General features: G+C 43.3%; 1 protein-coding gene across 2 annotated transcripts in view; it reads right to left on the bottom strand.

Annotated features, from left to right (window-relative positions):
* The window catches only part of VIPAS39 (VPS33B interacting protein, apical-basolateral polarity regulator, spe-39 homolog), a 31,936-nt gene that overhangs the window by 12,953 nt on the left and 2,465 nt on the right, over window positions 1–16,518 (bottom strand). For both annotated transcript variants that reach the window (XM_032135088.2, XM_058429816.1), the window contains exons 2-11: window positions 15,256–15,348; window positions 14,553–14,655; window positions 12,143–12,289; window positions 10,675–10,713; window positions 10,256–10,320; window positions 9,453–9,509; window positions 4,658–4,750; window positions 3,529–3,562; window positions 2,957–3,059; window positions 1,446–1,473 (exon numbers count right to left, since the gene is read on the bottom strand). In XM_032135088.2, coding sequence (XP_031990979.1) covers window positions 1,446–1,473; window positions 2,957–3,059; window positions 3,529–3,562; window positions 4,658–4,750; window positions 9,453–9,509; window positions 10,256–10,320; window positions 10,675–10,713; window positions 12,143–12,289; window positions 14,553–14,655; window positions 15,256–15,348 — 762 coding nt within the window. The remainder of the gene's footprint in view (window positions 1–1,445; window positions 1,474–2,956; window positions 3,060–3,528; window positions 3,563–4,657; window positions 4,751–9,452; window positions 9,510–10,255; window positions 10,321–10,674; window positions 10,714–12,142; window positions 12,290–14,552; window positions 14,656–15,255; window positions 15,349–16,518) is intronic.

Genomic DNA, 16,518 nt, shown 5'->3' with positions numbered 1-16,518 from the left:
GTGTGGTCGTGTGCACCTGTAGTCCCAGCTCCTTGGGAGCCTGAGGCTTGAGCCAGGAATTGGGAGTCTGCAGTAAACTATATGATCACGCACCACTGTACTCCAGCCTGTCTCGAAAAAAAAAAAAAACATGTTTCTGAAAAGCATTTTCAGTATTATATATATAATCATGCTATTCAAACGTTAACAATATTTAATGTGCCAACTGAATGTATGTATGGATATCACAAATGTGTTGTACAGTAACTCAAAAAGCAATCCTGTCATCAACAGTGCTGAGAAATTCTTTTTTGAGACAAGGTCTCATTCTTTCACCCAGACATGACCTCCCAGACTTAAGCGATCCTCCCACCTCAGCTTCCCAGGTAGCTGAGACTACAGGCATGCACCACCATGCTTTGCTAATTTTTAAAATTTTTTTAGAGATGGGATCTCACTATGTTGCCCAGGCTGGTCTCCAACTCCTGAACTCTAGTGTTCCTCCCACCTCAGCCTCCCAAGTGCTGGCATTACAGGCATAAGCCACCGTGCTTGGCTAGAAATTCTTATTCCTGCATTATAATGACAAGTTGTTGTTTTTTTTTTAACATGAATTGCTGAAGTTTTAATAATACAATTGAGTTTTTGGTAAAATTTCAGATTTATTCTTGTATTCCAGGAGTTCATTCTATGACTGTGAAAATCTGCCAAAATTCAATCTTAACACTTGGCCATTGAATTCTCAGCCAAAACGTGTATTGGGTGTATCATCAACTTGACCTATCTTCCTTCTTGACCTATATCTGGTTTCTTATCCTTTTAGCCTTCAACGTTTTCTTTGTGAGAAGCCAAAACCCCAAAACTCCTACCAACCAGGACCTGAAAACGACCTAAAAACAAATTACAAATTGACCTGGCCAATTTTCACATATTTATTTTTTAAAATTTATTCATAAGCCCAACCAAAAGAGCATTTAAAAAGAAAGAATACATCATTTGGATTAAGTTTTCAGGTTTTCCAGGTGCCTCTCTTTTCTGTATATAATCAATATCAAAGGAAATAGTTCAATCAGTCTGGGATCTTGGAGGCTGGGGTTTGGCTTAGATTTCTGGGGTTTTTTTGTTGTTTTTTTTTTGAGACAAGAGTCTCGCTCTGTTGCCCAGGCTGGAGTGCAATGGCGTGATCTTAGCTCACTGCAACCTCCCCCTCCAAGGCTCAAGCAATTCTCCTGCCTCAGCCTCCCAAGTAGCTGGGATTACAGGCGCATGCCACCACACCCAGCTAATTTTTGTATTTTTAGTAGAGACAGGGTTTCACCATGTTGGCCAGGCTGGTCTTGAACTCTTGACATCAGGTGATCCACCCACCTCGGCCTCCCAAAGTGCTGGGATTACAGGCGTGAGCCACCGCGCCCAGCCTAGATTTCTGTTCAACCGGTCCCCAACTGAAACAAAGGCCAACTTACCGCAAGCTCTTCTGTTCTATCTAGGAACCTGGGAAGAAGCAGAAGGGAGCAGGGCATTTGTATCTATTGATGTGTGGCAGTATAACCTCACAAAATCGAGTGCCTCCTCTAGGAGAAACACAATTCAAACTCATTTCCCTCTATACACAAGATAAATGGTTGATCAGATATCACTGTTCCCCTGGTCTCTCTGGCCGAACAAAAAGCAAGGACAAGAAGGTACTGCAAGGAACTAATAACTTTGTTAACAGGTCTGACAGGGAGGCTCAGAGCCACCTACTCTAGCCCACAGAAAACTTGGTGGTTGTTTTTTTTTTTTCCTAAGATTAAAGCACTATTCTCTGTCAATACAATCTTGAAAACAGATTTTCTATATTGTTCTTTACTGTTTTCACAGACAGAGTACGATGTGTTTTGTCTCCCCCAAAGGCTTAGGTAAGACCTTGGAGCACCAGGACTTTTGTCTTCTGATTCTTCTTTACTCTGAATAGACCACCATAGTTAACATTACCATTTTGGCATGGAGGTGATGCCTGATAAAGCCTTGTTGGTTGGGAAAGAGGAAGGAAGGGAAGGAGGGAGGGAGGAAGCAGCCAGCCTCTGTGACCATGTCTTCTTTTGCAAATTCCTAGCTAACACCTGTGATCTTGACCCTAACCAGGTAACCTGCTTCTCCCCACCTCAGTCTTTTGGGGAGCTCAATGCTGTGCTGGAGTCACTGGGTAATCAGGGTTACCTTGGGCCACATATCAGTCTAAACAGAGGTTCTAACCCTTTCCCTGACACTGAAGAAAGGACGTCATGTGCACATATTTTAATCCAAAGGTGGGATATAGTCCCCACTGACTGGAATTAGAGGGAAGAAAAACATGATAGAAGACCTCAGCCCTCTTTACCCCCAGCAGACATGCCTACCTCTCACCTATCAGAATCCTACCTAGTTTCATAGGCCCATGCAAATCCTAATCACCTCCATGAGGCTTTCCTTGGGTATCCTGACTGAAAATATTTTCTTCTTCTCTTCTACTGTACTTCCCACTAGTATCACTTAGAATCAAGTAATAAAAGATACCTTTATTCTAGGTCTTTGATAAGAAAACACTTAATAAATATTAATACTACAAACTAGGTATTATGCTAAGTGCTGGCTCACATCCTAGCCCTTCATCTTCATAATAACCCTGTGGGTAGGTGTTATCATCTCCATTTGATAGATGTGAAAACCTCATGAAGAGGGTTGGTAACTTGGCCAAGGTCACTCTATGAATGATGCGGGAGACCTATAATAGCATTCAACCCAAGTGCGTGTGACTCCAAAGCCTGGTTCTTAACCAACTTGCACCTTATCATAAGCTATGCTGTACTGCTAGTTATCCCCTCACACTTCAATAGCTTGTCTTCCAAGTACTTCCAGGAAAAGGGCAGTTGGTGTCTTCTTTTCCTTTGTAACCCTCAGAGTGCTTTGAAACAAGTACTTACTAAACTTTATAGACCAGATGATCAGTTCTTACCTGAAGAGGTCTAAAAGCAACTTTTGATCCCCTATTTCCTTAAGGAAGTGAATAAGATGTCTCAGGGCAACCTGTCGCACCTCCAGCTCTCGGAAGAGGATCTCTGTCAGACAGTCAGGAGTTAGGTTGAGAAAGATTAAAGACTATTAGTCAAGTGTGAAATTGGTCTCCCTACTCACACATTCCAAACATTATCTCATCAAAGCCTAACAAAAGCTAAAAATGGTTTACCCCTATGTCTTAATTCACCATCAATACACTCTGTGGTCTTGGGCAGCTCATAGCCATTGAATCAGCTTTTCATTTCACACCAACCCAAACAGCAGGCACTTAGCACGGACTCTGACTTCTTCAAACCAACACAGCCATCTGAGGAGGCTCTGTGGTTAATGTAGTCGTCACCCTAAAGAACGCCCTCAGAGATGTGATGTGTGCTCTGAAGTCTCAGGCCATCCCAGTTGTCTCTGAAATAGACTTGACTAATGAATTCTGGTATGAAAGGCACATGGCATTCTCCCCTCAAATATGGCAGACACCTTGCTGACTGAAGATTTCCTGCAAGCCATTCTCACCTTTGCTCAGTGTCCTCTTCAGGAAAATCAGAACCTACAGGAAAAAACAACGAAGACTGTGCAAACTTTCCAACACAGAGTCATGCCCTGAGCACTACAGACATGGGGCCAGCAACTCCTTAGCAATCTCTGCAGGTACAGCCAACAGCTCTGTATGTGATGCAAGGAAAGCCAATGGCTATCTGGAACTGAGCTGTGTCTTGAGAGTCCACACACCCGTGCCCATGCTGCTGAGAGACACCTCCCTGTGAAAGAGGATATGCTCACATCTCTCCTCCCTCAGATTGTTTTATATAACACATAGTAGCCAATCTTCTGTGTCTTGGTTACAATCAAGGGTTTCACATAGGCTGGGCATGGTGACTCATGCCCATAATTCCAACACTTTGGGAGGCTGAGGCAGGGAGATTACTTGAGCCCAGGAGTATGAGATCAGCTTGGGCAACATAGCAAGACCCTGTCTCTACAAAAAAATTTAAAAATTAGCCAGGCAAGGCCAAGCATGGTGACTCACGCCTGTAATCCCAGATCTTTGGGAGGCCAAGGCTGGTGGATCACCTGAGGTCAGGAGTTTGAGACCAGCCCAGCCAATGTGGTGAAACCGCATATCTACTAAAAATACAAAAATTAGCTGGGCATGGTGGCCCACGTCTGTAATCCCAGCTACTTGGGAGGCTGAGGCAGGAGTATCGCACAGTGAGCCGAGATTGTGCCACTGCACACTAGCCTGGGCGACAGAGTGAGACTCTGTCTCAAAAAAAACAAAAAAAACTAGCCAGGCATGGTGGTATGCACCTGTGGTCCCAGCTACTCAGGGAGCTGAGGTGAGAGGATCACTTGAGCTCAGGAGGTCAAGGCTACAGCGGGCCATGATCACACCACTGCACTTCAACCTGGGCGACAGAGTAAGACCCTGTCTCCAAAAAAAAAAAAAAAAAACACAGGGTTCCACGCTTAGTGCATGTGGCACCAGCTAAGCCCTTAAAGCACAGATTACTTAGAATCCTACACCTCCAAGGGGAATCCAGGATCTTTACTTAACATTTAACACAAAATGTTATTCTATTTGATTGGATTTTCAGAAACTAGTGAAAACAATACTTAAACAACAACAAATCCGACAACTCACTGCAGTAATGACGTTTCCATCATGCATGCTTACTGCCTCTTCTAGGAGTTGTAGTTTGTCCTGTAATGAGCGGAATCTCTCTAGTGAGCAAACCTGGCAGAATAACACTAGAATTAGTACATAAGAAGACAGTTTTCTTTATTCCTTTGTTGCTGGATACTAAAGAATGAACAATAATGAAACAAAATGTCCCCAAGGAGAGTCTTTATTTTTACGCTATAGTCCCCAGCACTTATAAAACAGTAGGTTCCCACCACCCTCTCTAGTTCAGCCTGCTGCCCTATAAGATGCTAATGTCCTGAAGTCTTGATAAAGTCAACAGAAATCACTTGTTCTTTTAGAGACAGAATCTTGCTCTGTCGCCCAGGCTGGAGTGCAGTGGCGCAATCTCGGCTCACTGCAAGCTCCACCTCCCGTGTTCACACCATTCTCCTGCCTCAGCCTCCTGAGTAGCTGGGACTAGAGGTGCCCGCCACCACACCTGGCTAATTTTTTTTTAGTAATTTAATTTTTAGTAGAGACGGGGTTTCAACTGTGTTAGCCAGGATGGTCTCGATCTCCTGACTTCGTGATCCGCCCGCCTCGGCCTCCCAAAGTACTGGGATTACAGGCATGAGCCACCACGCCCGGCCAATCACTTGTTCTTTTTTAAGAACCTTTATTCATAATTTGCATACAGTAAAACGTACCCTATTTAAGTATATAGTTCAGTGATTTTTTTTTTTTTTTTTTTTTGAGACGGAGTCTCGCTCTGTCACACAGGTTGGAGTGCAGTGGCGCGATCTTGGCTCACTGCGAGCCCCGCTTCCCGGGTTCACGCCATTCTCCTGCCTCAGCCTCCCGAGTAGTTGGGACTACAGGCACCTGCCACCACACCCGGCAAATTATTTTTATATTTTTAGTAGAGACAGGATTTCACCATGTTACCCAAGCTGGTCTCAAACTCCTGACCTCAGGTGATCTGCCTGCCTCAGGTCTCGCTCTGTCACACAGGTTGGAGTGCAGTGGCGCGATCTTGGCTCACTGCGAGCCCCGCTTCCCGGGTTCACGCCATTCTCCTGCCTCAGCCTCCCGAGTAGTTGGGACTACAGGCACCTGCCACCACACCCGGCTAATTTTTTTGTATTTTTAGTAGAGACAAGGTTTCACCATGTTAGCCAGGATGGTCTCGATCTCCTGACCTTGTGATCCGCCTGCCTCGGCCTCCCAAAGTGCTGGGATTACAGGAGTGAGCCACCGCGCCCAGCCAGTATCTCATAGTTTTAACTCACATTTTCTTGATAACTATAATTTTAAGTATCTTTTAAAGTGATTATTGGTCATTCATGTATCTTCTTTTGTGATGTGTCTGGTCAACTCTTGTAACTCTTGTGCCAATTTTTTATCAGACTGTCTACTTATCACTGAGCTAAGAGTTTTGTTTTTGTTTTTCTTTTTTTTTTTGAAACAGGGTCTCACTATATTGCCCAGGCTGGAGTGCAGTGGCATGATCATGGCTCAGTGCAGCCTCGACTTCCTGGGCTCAAGCAATCTTCCCACCTCAAGCCTCCTGAGTAGCTGAGACCACAGGTGAGTGCCATCACACCTGGCTAATTTTTATTTTGTAGGGATGGGGTCTTGCTATATTGCCAGGTTTAATAAGAGTTTTATATATATTCTGGCCAAGTACAGTGGCTCATGCATATAATCCCAGCACTTTGGGAGGCCAAGGCAGGCAGAACACCTGAGGTCAGGAGTTTGAGACCAGTCTGGCCAACATGATGAAACCTCATCTCTACTAAAAATACAAAAATTAACCAGGCATAGTGGCACGCACCTGTAATTCCAGCTACTCAGGAGGCTGAAGCAGGAAAATCACTTGAACCTGGGAGGCGAAGGTTGCAGTGAGCTGAGATCGTGCCACTGCACTCCAGCCTGGGCGACAGAGGGAGACTCTGTCTCAAAAAAAAAAAAAAAAAGTTTTATATATATTCTGGATGAAAGTGCTTTATAATACACGTGTTTTGAAACTACTTTCTCTGAGTTATGGTGGTCTTTTCATGGTTTTAACAGTGGTTTCTAAAAAAAAATAATAGTTTTAAATTTTGATGAAGTCCATTTTATCCATTTTTTCATTTATGGTTCATGCTTTTTGTGTCCTAGGTAATAAATCTTTGGCTAAGTCAAGATCATAAAGATTTTAATCTATATTTTCTTCTAGAAGTTTTATAGTTTTAACACTTAATTTACATTTAGGTCTATGATCCATTTTATTTATTTATTTTTTCATTCCCAATCCTTAGAACCTGTGAAGTATAATCCATTTTATCTGCTTTTTTTTGAGAGACAGGGTCTCGCTCTCTTGCCCAGGTTGGAGTGCAGTGATGCAATCACAGCTCACTGCAGGCTCACCCTCCAGGGCTCAATTGATCTTGCTGCCTCAGCCTCCTGAGTAGCTGGGATTACAGGCACAAGCCATCACACCTGGCATTATGATCCATTTTGATCCATTAATTATTATGATCATTGCCAATTCTACCAAAATTGATCTGTACACTCAAGGCAATCCCAATAAAAATCTCAGCAACTCTTTTGTAGACACTGCCAAGCTGCTACTAAAATCGATATGGAAGTATAAAGGATCTAGAATAGCCAAAACAATTTTGGAAGAGAAGAACAATGTTGAAGGTTGAAAGTTTCAACAAAGTTGAAGTATCTTGATTTCAAGATTTATATAATAATCAAGACTGTAGTATTAGCTTAAGGATAAATAATCCAATGAACTAGAATAAAGAGTCCAGAAATAGGCCTACACATGTATGATCATTAATTTTCTTCTTATTTTTTTCTTCTTGAGACAGGGTCTTGCTCTGTTGCCTAAGCTGGAATGGAGTGGCACAATCTCGGCTCACTGCAGCCTCGACCTTCAGGGCTCAAGCAATCCTTCCATCTCAGCCTCTCAAGCAACTGTGACTAAAAACATATCTTGCAGCCAGGTGCAGTGGCTCATGCCTGTAATCCCAGCACTTTGGGAGGCCGAGGCGGGCAGATCACGAGGTCAGGAGATCGAGACCATCCTGGCTAACACGGTGAAACCCCATCTCTACTAAATATACAAAAACATTAGCCGGGCGTGGTGGCGGGCACTTGTAGTCCCAGCTACTCGGGAGGCTGAGGCAGGAGAATGGCGTGAACCCGGAAGGCAGAGCTTGCAGTGAGCCGAGACTGTGCCACTGAACTCCAGCCTGGGAGACAGCAAGACTCCGTCTCAAAAAAAAAAAAAAAAACATATCCTGCTATAAGATTATAAGTTACATTTATATATTTATAAATTATAATATACATTTATATTATAAATTAGCCACACTTGGCTTTTTTTTTTAAGATGGAGTTTCGCTCTTGTTGCCCAGGCTGGAGTGCAATTGCACAATCTCGGCTCACCAGGTTCAAGCGATTCTCTTGCCTCAGCCTCCTGAGAAGCTGGGATTACAGGCATGTGCCACCACGCCCAGCTAATTTTGTATTTTTAGTAGAGACGGGGTTTCTCTGTGTTGGTCAGGCTGGTCTCAAACTCCCGACCTCAGGTGATCTGCCTGCCTTGGCCTTCCAAAGTGCTGGGATTACAGGCATGAGCCACCGTACCCGGCCGCACGCCTGGCTAATTTTTTTTTATCATTTGTAGAGACACGGTCTCACTATGTTTCCCAGCCTAGTCTTGAACTCCTGGGCTCGACAGATCCTCCCACCTTGGCCTCCCCAAGTTCTGGGATTACAGGCATGAGCCACTGTGACTGGCCAATTTTCAACAAAGGCATCAGCAGGATAATTCAATGGGGAAAGGATAGTGTTTTCAACAAATAGTGCTGGAACAAATGGAGATCTACATGGGGAAAACAATGAAACTCAAACCCTTACATCACACCATATGCAAAAATGAACTCAATGAATCACAGATCTAACATAAAAGATTGTTCTCACTCTTTTTTTTGGGCAGGGGGGTGGACTTTCACTCTTGTTGCCCAGGCTGGAGTGCAGTGGCACGATCTCAGCTCACTACAATCTCCACCTCCCAGATTCAAGTGATTCTCCTGCCTCAGCCTCCCGAGTAGCTGGGATTACAGGTGCACACCATCACGCCTGCCTAATTTTTTGCATTTTTAGTAGAGATGGGGTTTCACCATGTTGGCCAGGCTGGTCTAGAACTCCTGACCTCAGGTGATCTGCCTGCCTTGGCCTCCCAAAGTGCTGGGATTACAGGCGTGAGCCACCATGCCCGGCTTCTCTTTTTTTTTTTTTTTTTGAGAAGGAGTCTTACTCGCCAGGCTGAAATGCAGTGGCGCAATCTCAGGTCACTGCAACCTCCACCTCCTGGGTTCAAGTGATTCTCCTGCCTCAGCCTCCCAAGTAGCTGGGACTACAGGTGCCTGCCACCATGCCTAGCTAATTTTTTACATTTTTAGTACAGATGGGGTTTCACCATGTTGGCCAGGACCGTCTTGATCTCTTGACCTCGTGATCCACCCGCCTCGGCCTCCCAAAGTGCTGGGATTACAGGCGTGAGCCACCGCCCCTGGCCCCGGCCTCTCACTCTTAAACGTACTTTCCCCTCTCATCCATCACTCTTTTCCCACTACCCCATCAAAACAACAGTAATGGAGAACCAGAAATTTTGCCACTGACTTTCAACCTTAGTGGATTTATTTTCCCCCTGAAATTCATTGAACAAATGAGAACTGAAGAGAGGTCAAGAAATCTTCCCTGTGTGAACAAGCTGGCCAGCTTCCCAAAGAACCTCACAAAAATTCTCTCTCCTTACCTTGCCCTTCCGGAGGCGTCGCACTGTATCACTGGGGCTCCAGTCATTGCTGTAATCCTGGAATATTAGCAATACATGAATCCCAGGAAGTTAAGGAATCAAATTTATCAGTGTACCCACTCCTCAACTCAAACTCAGTCTTAGTGTCTAAGGGGGAAATACTTTGTGGGAGGGAATGGATGTGAAAAAAATGAAGAAATGGGACGGTTTTGTTTTGAGTTTCTGAAGGAACTAGAGCAGGGGCAATATAGATAGGAGGAGATGGATCAAAGAGGGAGGAGCCAATTGACAAAGCCAGTAGCCCCATGCCTACTGGTTCAGGACTGCAACCTCTAAATGAATTAGAATCACGTTTTAGGATTCTAACAATTAATGCCTTTGGCCAACAGAAGGAAAGAGAGGGACATTGGAGACATGTTCCTTTTCTGACCTTAGGATATGGTTTCTTCCTTATGGATCAATTTGCTTTTTTATTTGATTCATGGGAATATGAGCTCTACCAAGCTTCCAGACTGCAGTGATGATCACTGGGTTTCAAAGTACAGCCTTCAAGTGGGCACATAATGAGTTAGCAAAGTATGGCAGAACTGAGTCAGAATATAGAGATTATAAGTCTAAGTTGCACCCTTTCCTAGCTCTGAGACCCCAGGTAAGCCCTAATGTTTAGAAACCCAGTTTTCTTATCTATAAAACAGGGTTAAAAAAAATATCTACTCAAATACTTGGGAAAATCAAGCCAGGTAACATATGTCAAGGTACTTTATACTGTGGAAAGTGTTACACCAGTGTATGCTGTAACTCACCCTATACTCCCCTTTGGGTCTCCCCAGCTCTGGAGCATAGCTTTTGGCAGGTGTGTCTGACAAAGCTGAAAAAGAACAAGCAGCTGGTTCAGAAGGGCACCATGAATCCTGCTTGTCACTCCTTCCCTCTACTGCTTCCTTCTCACATTTTTTTGACTTGTGGGCTCCCAATGTTAACTTTATGGCCAAAAGCAGATCTCCGTTCTTCCCCAAAGACAGCACCCCTAGAAGTCACCTTTGCCCCTGTAGCTAGAATGATTTCTACCTCCTTAGTCAGTATCAGAAAATTCCTCTAATAATGACAGTAGATGCAGAAGAAAGTTCATCTTGTCATCTAATTACTACCTGTCCCCGTAACTCCCCAGACTGTACCAGATCAGTAACATTTCCCACAGCAATTAAGAGGGTTCAATGCCTACCATCAGAAAGGGACTGGAAACTTCCAGGTCTAGTTCTACCTAAAGGTAAAGAACACAAGAGGGAAAAGGTCAACAGTTTAAATCAGAGCCATCCAGACTTGGTTAAAGACACAATGTGTACAGAACTCTATAATGCAATATAGGAACTTAAGGCTTAAAAAAGGTTTTATTCATCTGTAGAAATCTGAAGTGCCATTAAAAAATGGAGCAGGGAGAAAATTTTTTTTTAATTATAGTAAAATATACATAACAAAATTTACCATTTTAACCATTTTTAAGTGTATAAGTCAGTAGCATTAAGTACATTCACACTGTTGTACAACCATCACCACTATCCATCTCCAGAACTTTTTCATCATCCCAAACTGAGACTCTCTACCCTTTAACCAACTCTATACCCTTTAAACAATACCTCTCCATTCCCTCCACCCCAACTCTTGGTAACCACCATTCTACTTTCTGCCTCTATGAATCTGACTATTCTAGGTCATACATAAATGGAGTCATACAATATTTGTCCCTTTGTGCCTTATTTTATGTAGCATCACATCCTCAAGGATCATCCATGTTGCAGCATGTATGGGAATGTCGTTCTTCAATGCTAACATTCCACTGCATATATATGGCACATTTTGTTTATCCATTCATCCATCAATGGCCATTTGGGTTGTTTCCATCTTTTGGCTATTGTGAATAATGCTACTATCAACATGGAGGTACAAATATCTATTCAAATCCCTGCTTTCCATTCTTTTTGATATATACCTAGAAGTAAAATTGCTAGATCATATGTTATTTATTTATTGAGACGGAATTTTGCTGTGTCACCCAGGCTAGACTGCAGTAGTGCAATCTCAGTTCACTATAACCTTTGCCTCCCAGGTTCTAGCAATCTGCCTCCCTCAGCCTCCTGAGCAGCTGGGATTACAGGCGCCCCCCACCACGCCCAGCTAATTTTTGTATTTTTAGTAGAGACGGGGTTTCACCATATTGGTAGGCTGGTCTAGAACTCCTGACCTCAGGTGATCCACCTGCCTCAGCCTCCCAAAAGTGCTGGGATTACAGGCGTGAGCCACCACGCCTGGCCAGTTATATGTTTACTGTTTAATTTTTTTTAAAAAAACCACCATACTGTCTTCCACAGTGGCTGCACCACTTGGCATTCCCACCAACAAGGTTTTCCAACAGCAATGCGCAAGGAGTAGGGAGGAATTTTGATCTAGGCAAATTTCTTCAGTACCAGTCACAGAGTTAGTGTCGATTTCGTTCATCGTGCTCTAGAAAACCAGTCCAACTCCTCTGAATTTCTCGCATTTATCTCGCTCCTAATACCCAGCTGCCAGCTCCAATGAGAATGCTTTATCCTTCAATAATCTTTTTCTTACAAAGTAAATGAAAATTATGGCCTAAGATTTTCCTGAAAAAAGAGAAGGAGGACTTTCCTATCCATTTAAGCATCTCTCTTTACCTCTAAAAAAGCTGCTCAGGGAGTAGGTAGAAGTAGGCTTGGGTAGTTGTGCATAGGAGGAGAAGCTGTTTCGGCTCTTTAGCTGTTCACGCCCCTCGTGGGTTGAGCCGCTATTACCAGCAGTCTCTTTGATGGACCATGAGATACCTGTGAGATAGTAAGAACTACATCAGCAATTCTCATTCACAATAAAGCCTTGACATCCAACATTCAACAAGCTCTAAAAGCTTTTCACCAGAAGCCCTGGTCCCTTGGCCAACTTGGGGCAGGGAGAAAAGACAGAATCAAATAGACTAATCGGCAGAAAATGGAGCAAGGACATGAATAAGTGGATCACAGAAAATTCAAATGGCTCTTAAACATATGAAAAGATGCTCAACCTTACTCTTTTTTTTCTTTTTTTTTTAGAGACAGGGTCTCACTACATTGCCGGAGCTTTGGAGTACAGTGGCTATTCACAATCATATCTCACAATCATGTCTCACATCGGCCTCAACTCCTGGCCTCACGCCATCCATCGCCACTACCCTCCAGAGGCACACACCACCTGCCCCCAGCTTTGCTAAGAGTACTACAAATTAAAAATATAATGAGAAACCATTAGTCCCCTATAAGATGGGAAAAGATCCAAAAGCTTGATAATACCCTGTGTTGGCCAGGCTATCGGGAAACTGGAACCCTCCTCCACTGCTGGTGGTAGTACGAATTGGTACAACCCCTGTGGAGGTCAATTTGGCAATATCTACCCAATACAGATGCAAACATCCTACGTGAGTAATTCCACTCTAAGAATTGCTCTTTCATTTATGCATCTATGGTCAGAATATAAAGTCACTGATAGAAATATAAAGAGCAAAGATTGAAAAATCTAAAATTCAACAGTGGGCTGGCTAAATAAATGATAAATCCATACAATTTAATACTATGCTGCTATTTAAAAAAAGAAAGAGAAAATGAGAACACTATATAATGACATGGGAAGATCTCCAAGCTATATTAACACATAAAAAGAGCAAGGTATGAAGTATGCTACTGCTTGTGTAAAAAAGGGATGAGAATACATGTTTCTATATACATTTCCAAATGCAGAAAGAGTCTTTGGATGCATACACAGGAACCAAGCAACAATGATTGTTTTTTGGGAGGACAGGAACTGAAAACTGAGAAGATACATAACAATATGGAACGGAAACTTTTCACTGTAGACCTTTAATTTTTTTTAAATCTTTAGTCACATTATAGTATGGCCTATTTTTTAAAAACTTTCAATTAAAAATATTTCTTAAAAATCAGATGGGGGCCAGGGACAGTGGCTCATACCTATAATCCCAGCACTTTAGGAGGCCAAGGCAGGCAGATCATTTGAGGTCAGGAGTTCGAGACCAGCCTGGCCAACATGGTAAAACTCCATCTCTACTAAAAATACAAAAATTAGCCAGGCATGGTGGTTGGCGCCTTTAATCCCAGCTACTAGGGAGGCTGAAGCATGAGAATCACTTGAACCTGGGAGGCGGAGGTTGCAGTGAGTCAAGATCGCGCCATTGCACTCCAGACTAGGCAACAGAGTAAGACTCCATCTCAAAAAAAAAAAAAAAATCAAATGGACTCTGAAAAAGTATTAAGTGGTATCATATACAGCTAAGCAGTAAGACTTGGTGGGTAAGGAAGTCCGTTCTGTCAATCAGTTATGAGTATACTGAGTTAAGTCAGTAGTTCCCAAATATGGCTACATATTAGAATCACTTGCAGTGTTTATTAAAACTTGAGGCCGGGCGCGGTGGCTCACGCCTGTAATCCTAGCACTTTGGGAGGCCAAGGCAGGTGGATCAGGAGATCAGGTCAGGAGATTGAGACCATCCCGGCTAACATGGTGAAACCCCGTCTGTACTAAAAATACAAAAAATTAGCCGGGTGTGGTGGCGGGTGCCTGTAGTCCCAGCTACTCGGGAGGCTGAGGCAGGAGAATGGCATGAACCCGGGAAAAGGAGTTTGCAGTGTGCCGAGATCGTGCCACTGCACTCCAGCCTGGGTGACAGAGCAAGACTCCGTCTCAAAAAAAAAAAAAAAACAAAAAAAACTTGAGACCCCCTCTACTCCGCAGAAGACCTAATGAACAGAATCTCCGGGATAAAGCCTAGGAGTATGTCATTTTAACAAGCACCCCAAATGAGAATGAAATAGCCAGCCAAGCATCAACCCCTGAAGAGCAGACCTATACAGCCATGTGGGAACTCCTGCTGCATTTCCCAAGTATCTTCTCCTGGAGTTAAGTTTCCAGATGTATGCTCATCTGAAAATAGTCTTATCCTAGTCCCTCTCCTAACTAGCGTTGAAGAGACAAACAAGTAGAGCCTTCATCAGTGATAAGAATCCTGAACATCTATCCCTGCCTAGGGACTCTTCTACTTACTTCCCACAGGTTCCCCACTCCAGCTGACTCGCTCCAGGTCATCATCGTCATCATCATCCACGAAGTCTCGGAGGCTGTTCACTGCCCGCTTGGACTCCTTTAACTGCAGAGGGACACAAGGCTAGGGTGCTCAGGCAATCATTTCCCACCTCTCTTCTGACAATCAAGAAGGCTGAGGAATTGGGGCCTGAAGGCGGCCAACACTCGCCCTGTGCAATTGAAAGCCTAGCATACTAGATATTTGCCAAGAAAACAAACTGATTTTTAGCCAACACTACAGTCCAGTGGTAATAGAGTTAGGAGGAATAAAAGTCACTTTTGAATTCTCATCATATTCCTGGCAGTGACTTGCTATGTAAACCTGAGTGAATTTATTCACCTCTCTAAAAATAAATGATTCCTCAATTGCAAAATAGACACAACAAAGATAAATCTTCCAATCCAGTTCATCTTTCAAAAATAAAAAAAAAAAATATCACATGAATAAAAGACTTGGGGTTCTTCAAAAAGAAAAAAAACTGTAGGAATAAATCATCTTAAAAAGGTAAATTAAGAAAGGCAGTGAGCTGGATTTTACAATCCTTCTGGCTGTTTCCTGAGCCTAATGAAGACATGGTCAAAAGCCTAGTTACCCAGAATGCAAGAGGAAGGAATTTTAGAGTGGCACTGTGGAGAAGAGTACAAACTTCAGCAGTTGACCTACCTGTGAAAGCTCATCATCTTCATCGTCAAAGGTAAAAGCCTTGAACTTGGAGCTGTTCCAATACTCCTCCTCATCACCCTTTGTCCGATTCATCTACAGTGACAGGAAGACATACATTGTCCCTTTCTGGGTCTCTCCCCAAAGAGTTCCAAAAGCTTTAGTTTCCTGTACCACTAACTGCTCTCAAAAATCAAGGATGCAGAAAAGAATCTGGTAAAACAAATATTGAACCTGCCATATAAAACCAGATTCTTGGGTCTCCAACTGATCAAATCATACTTCTAATCTTCTGATTACCCAGAAGTAGTCATCCATTCTTAGAGCATCCACTTTATCCAGGGCACTCTCTCAGGTGTTGTAAGGTATATAAAAAAGTGCCAGAGGCTGGGTGCAGTGGCTCAGGCCTTTAATCACAGCACTTTGGCAGGCCGAGGCGGGCAGAACATCTGAGGTCAGGAGTTCGAGACCAGCCTGACCAACATGGAGAAACCCCATCTCTACTAAAAATACAAAATTAGCTGGGCATGGTGGCGCATGCCTGTAATCCCAGCTACTCAGGAGGCTGAGGCAGGAGAATCGCTTGAATCCGGGAGGCAGAGGTTGCAGTTAGCCAAGATCGCACCATTGCACTCCAGCCTGGGCAACAAGAGCGAAACTCCGTCTCAAAAAAAAAAAAAGTGTCAGACATGGGGACCCTACAACAGAGCTAGGGCATTCAGCATAGGTATGTATTAAAAGCGACAGTGCAAGGCAGGCAAATGCTATAAGAATCTATCACAAAACTTTGCTGAATACACAAGGAAGAGCAATCAGAACATGCACAAAACAGACAAAAATTGCATTCACATTTTCAACAAATACTTATTGAGCACCATCTCTGAGGCACTGTTCCAGGCTCTGGGAATACTACAGTGAATGAAACTGACAAATATTCCACCCTCATGTATGCTTTTTAAATGCCTGAAAGAATGGAAAGCAAAGCAATTAAAAGAAGCAGAACTATCTCACCTAAATCTTCAAATTATGACTTTTATTAACAACTGTTGGCCAAAATTTCAGAAATGAGGGGATGGCCAAGAAAAGCAAGTATATAAAGAAGTAGTCAAAAGACCACAAGTCCCTGTTATAACTACTATAAAATTCAATTTTGCCCTGCAAAAACAAGTTTTGCCCTAGAATTACAAACTAGGCAGGGCACAGTGGCTCATATCTGTAATCTCAGCACTTTGGGAGACTGAGGTGGGAGGATCGCCTGAGCCCAAG

This window comes from Hylobates moloch, unplaced genomic scaffold (assembly GCF_009828535.3).
Source record: "Hylobates moloch isolate HMO894 unplaced genomic scaffold, HMol_V3 SCAFFOLD_16, whole genome shotgun sequence".
Lineage (NCBI taxonomy): Eukaryota > Metazoa > Chordata > Mammalia > Primates > Hylobatidae > Hylobates > Hylobates moloch.
Note: the sequence above shows the minus strand (reverse complement) of the source record. Positions and strands in the feature narration are given on the sequence as shown.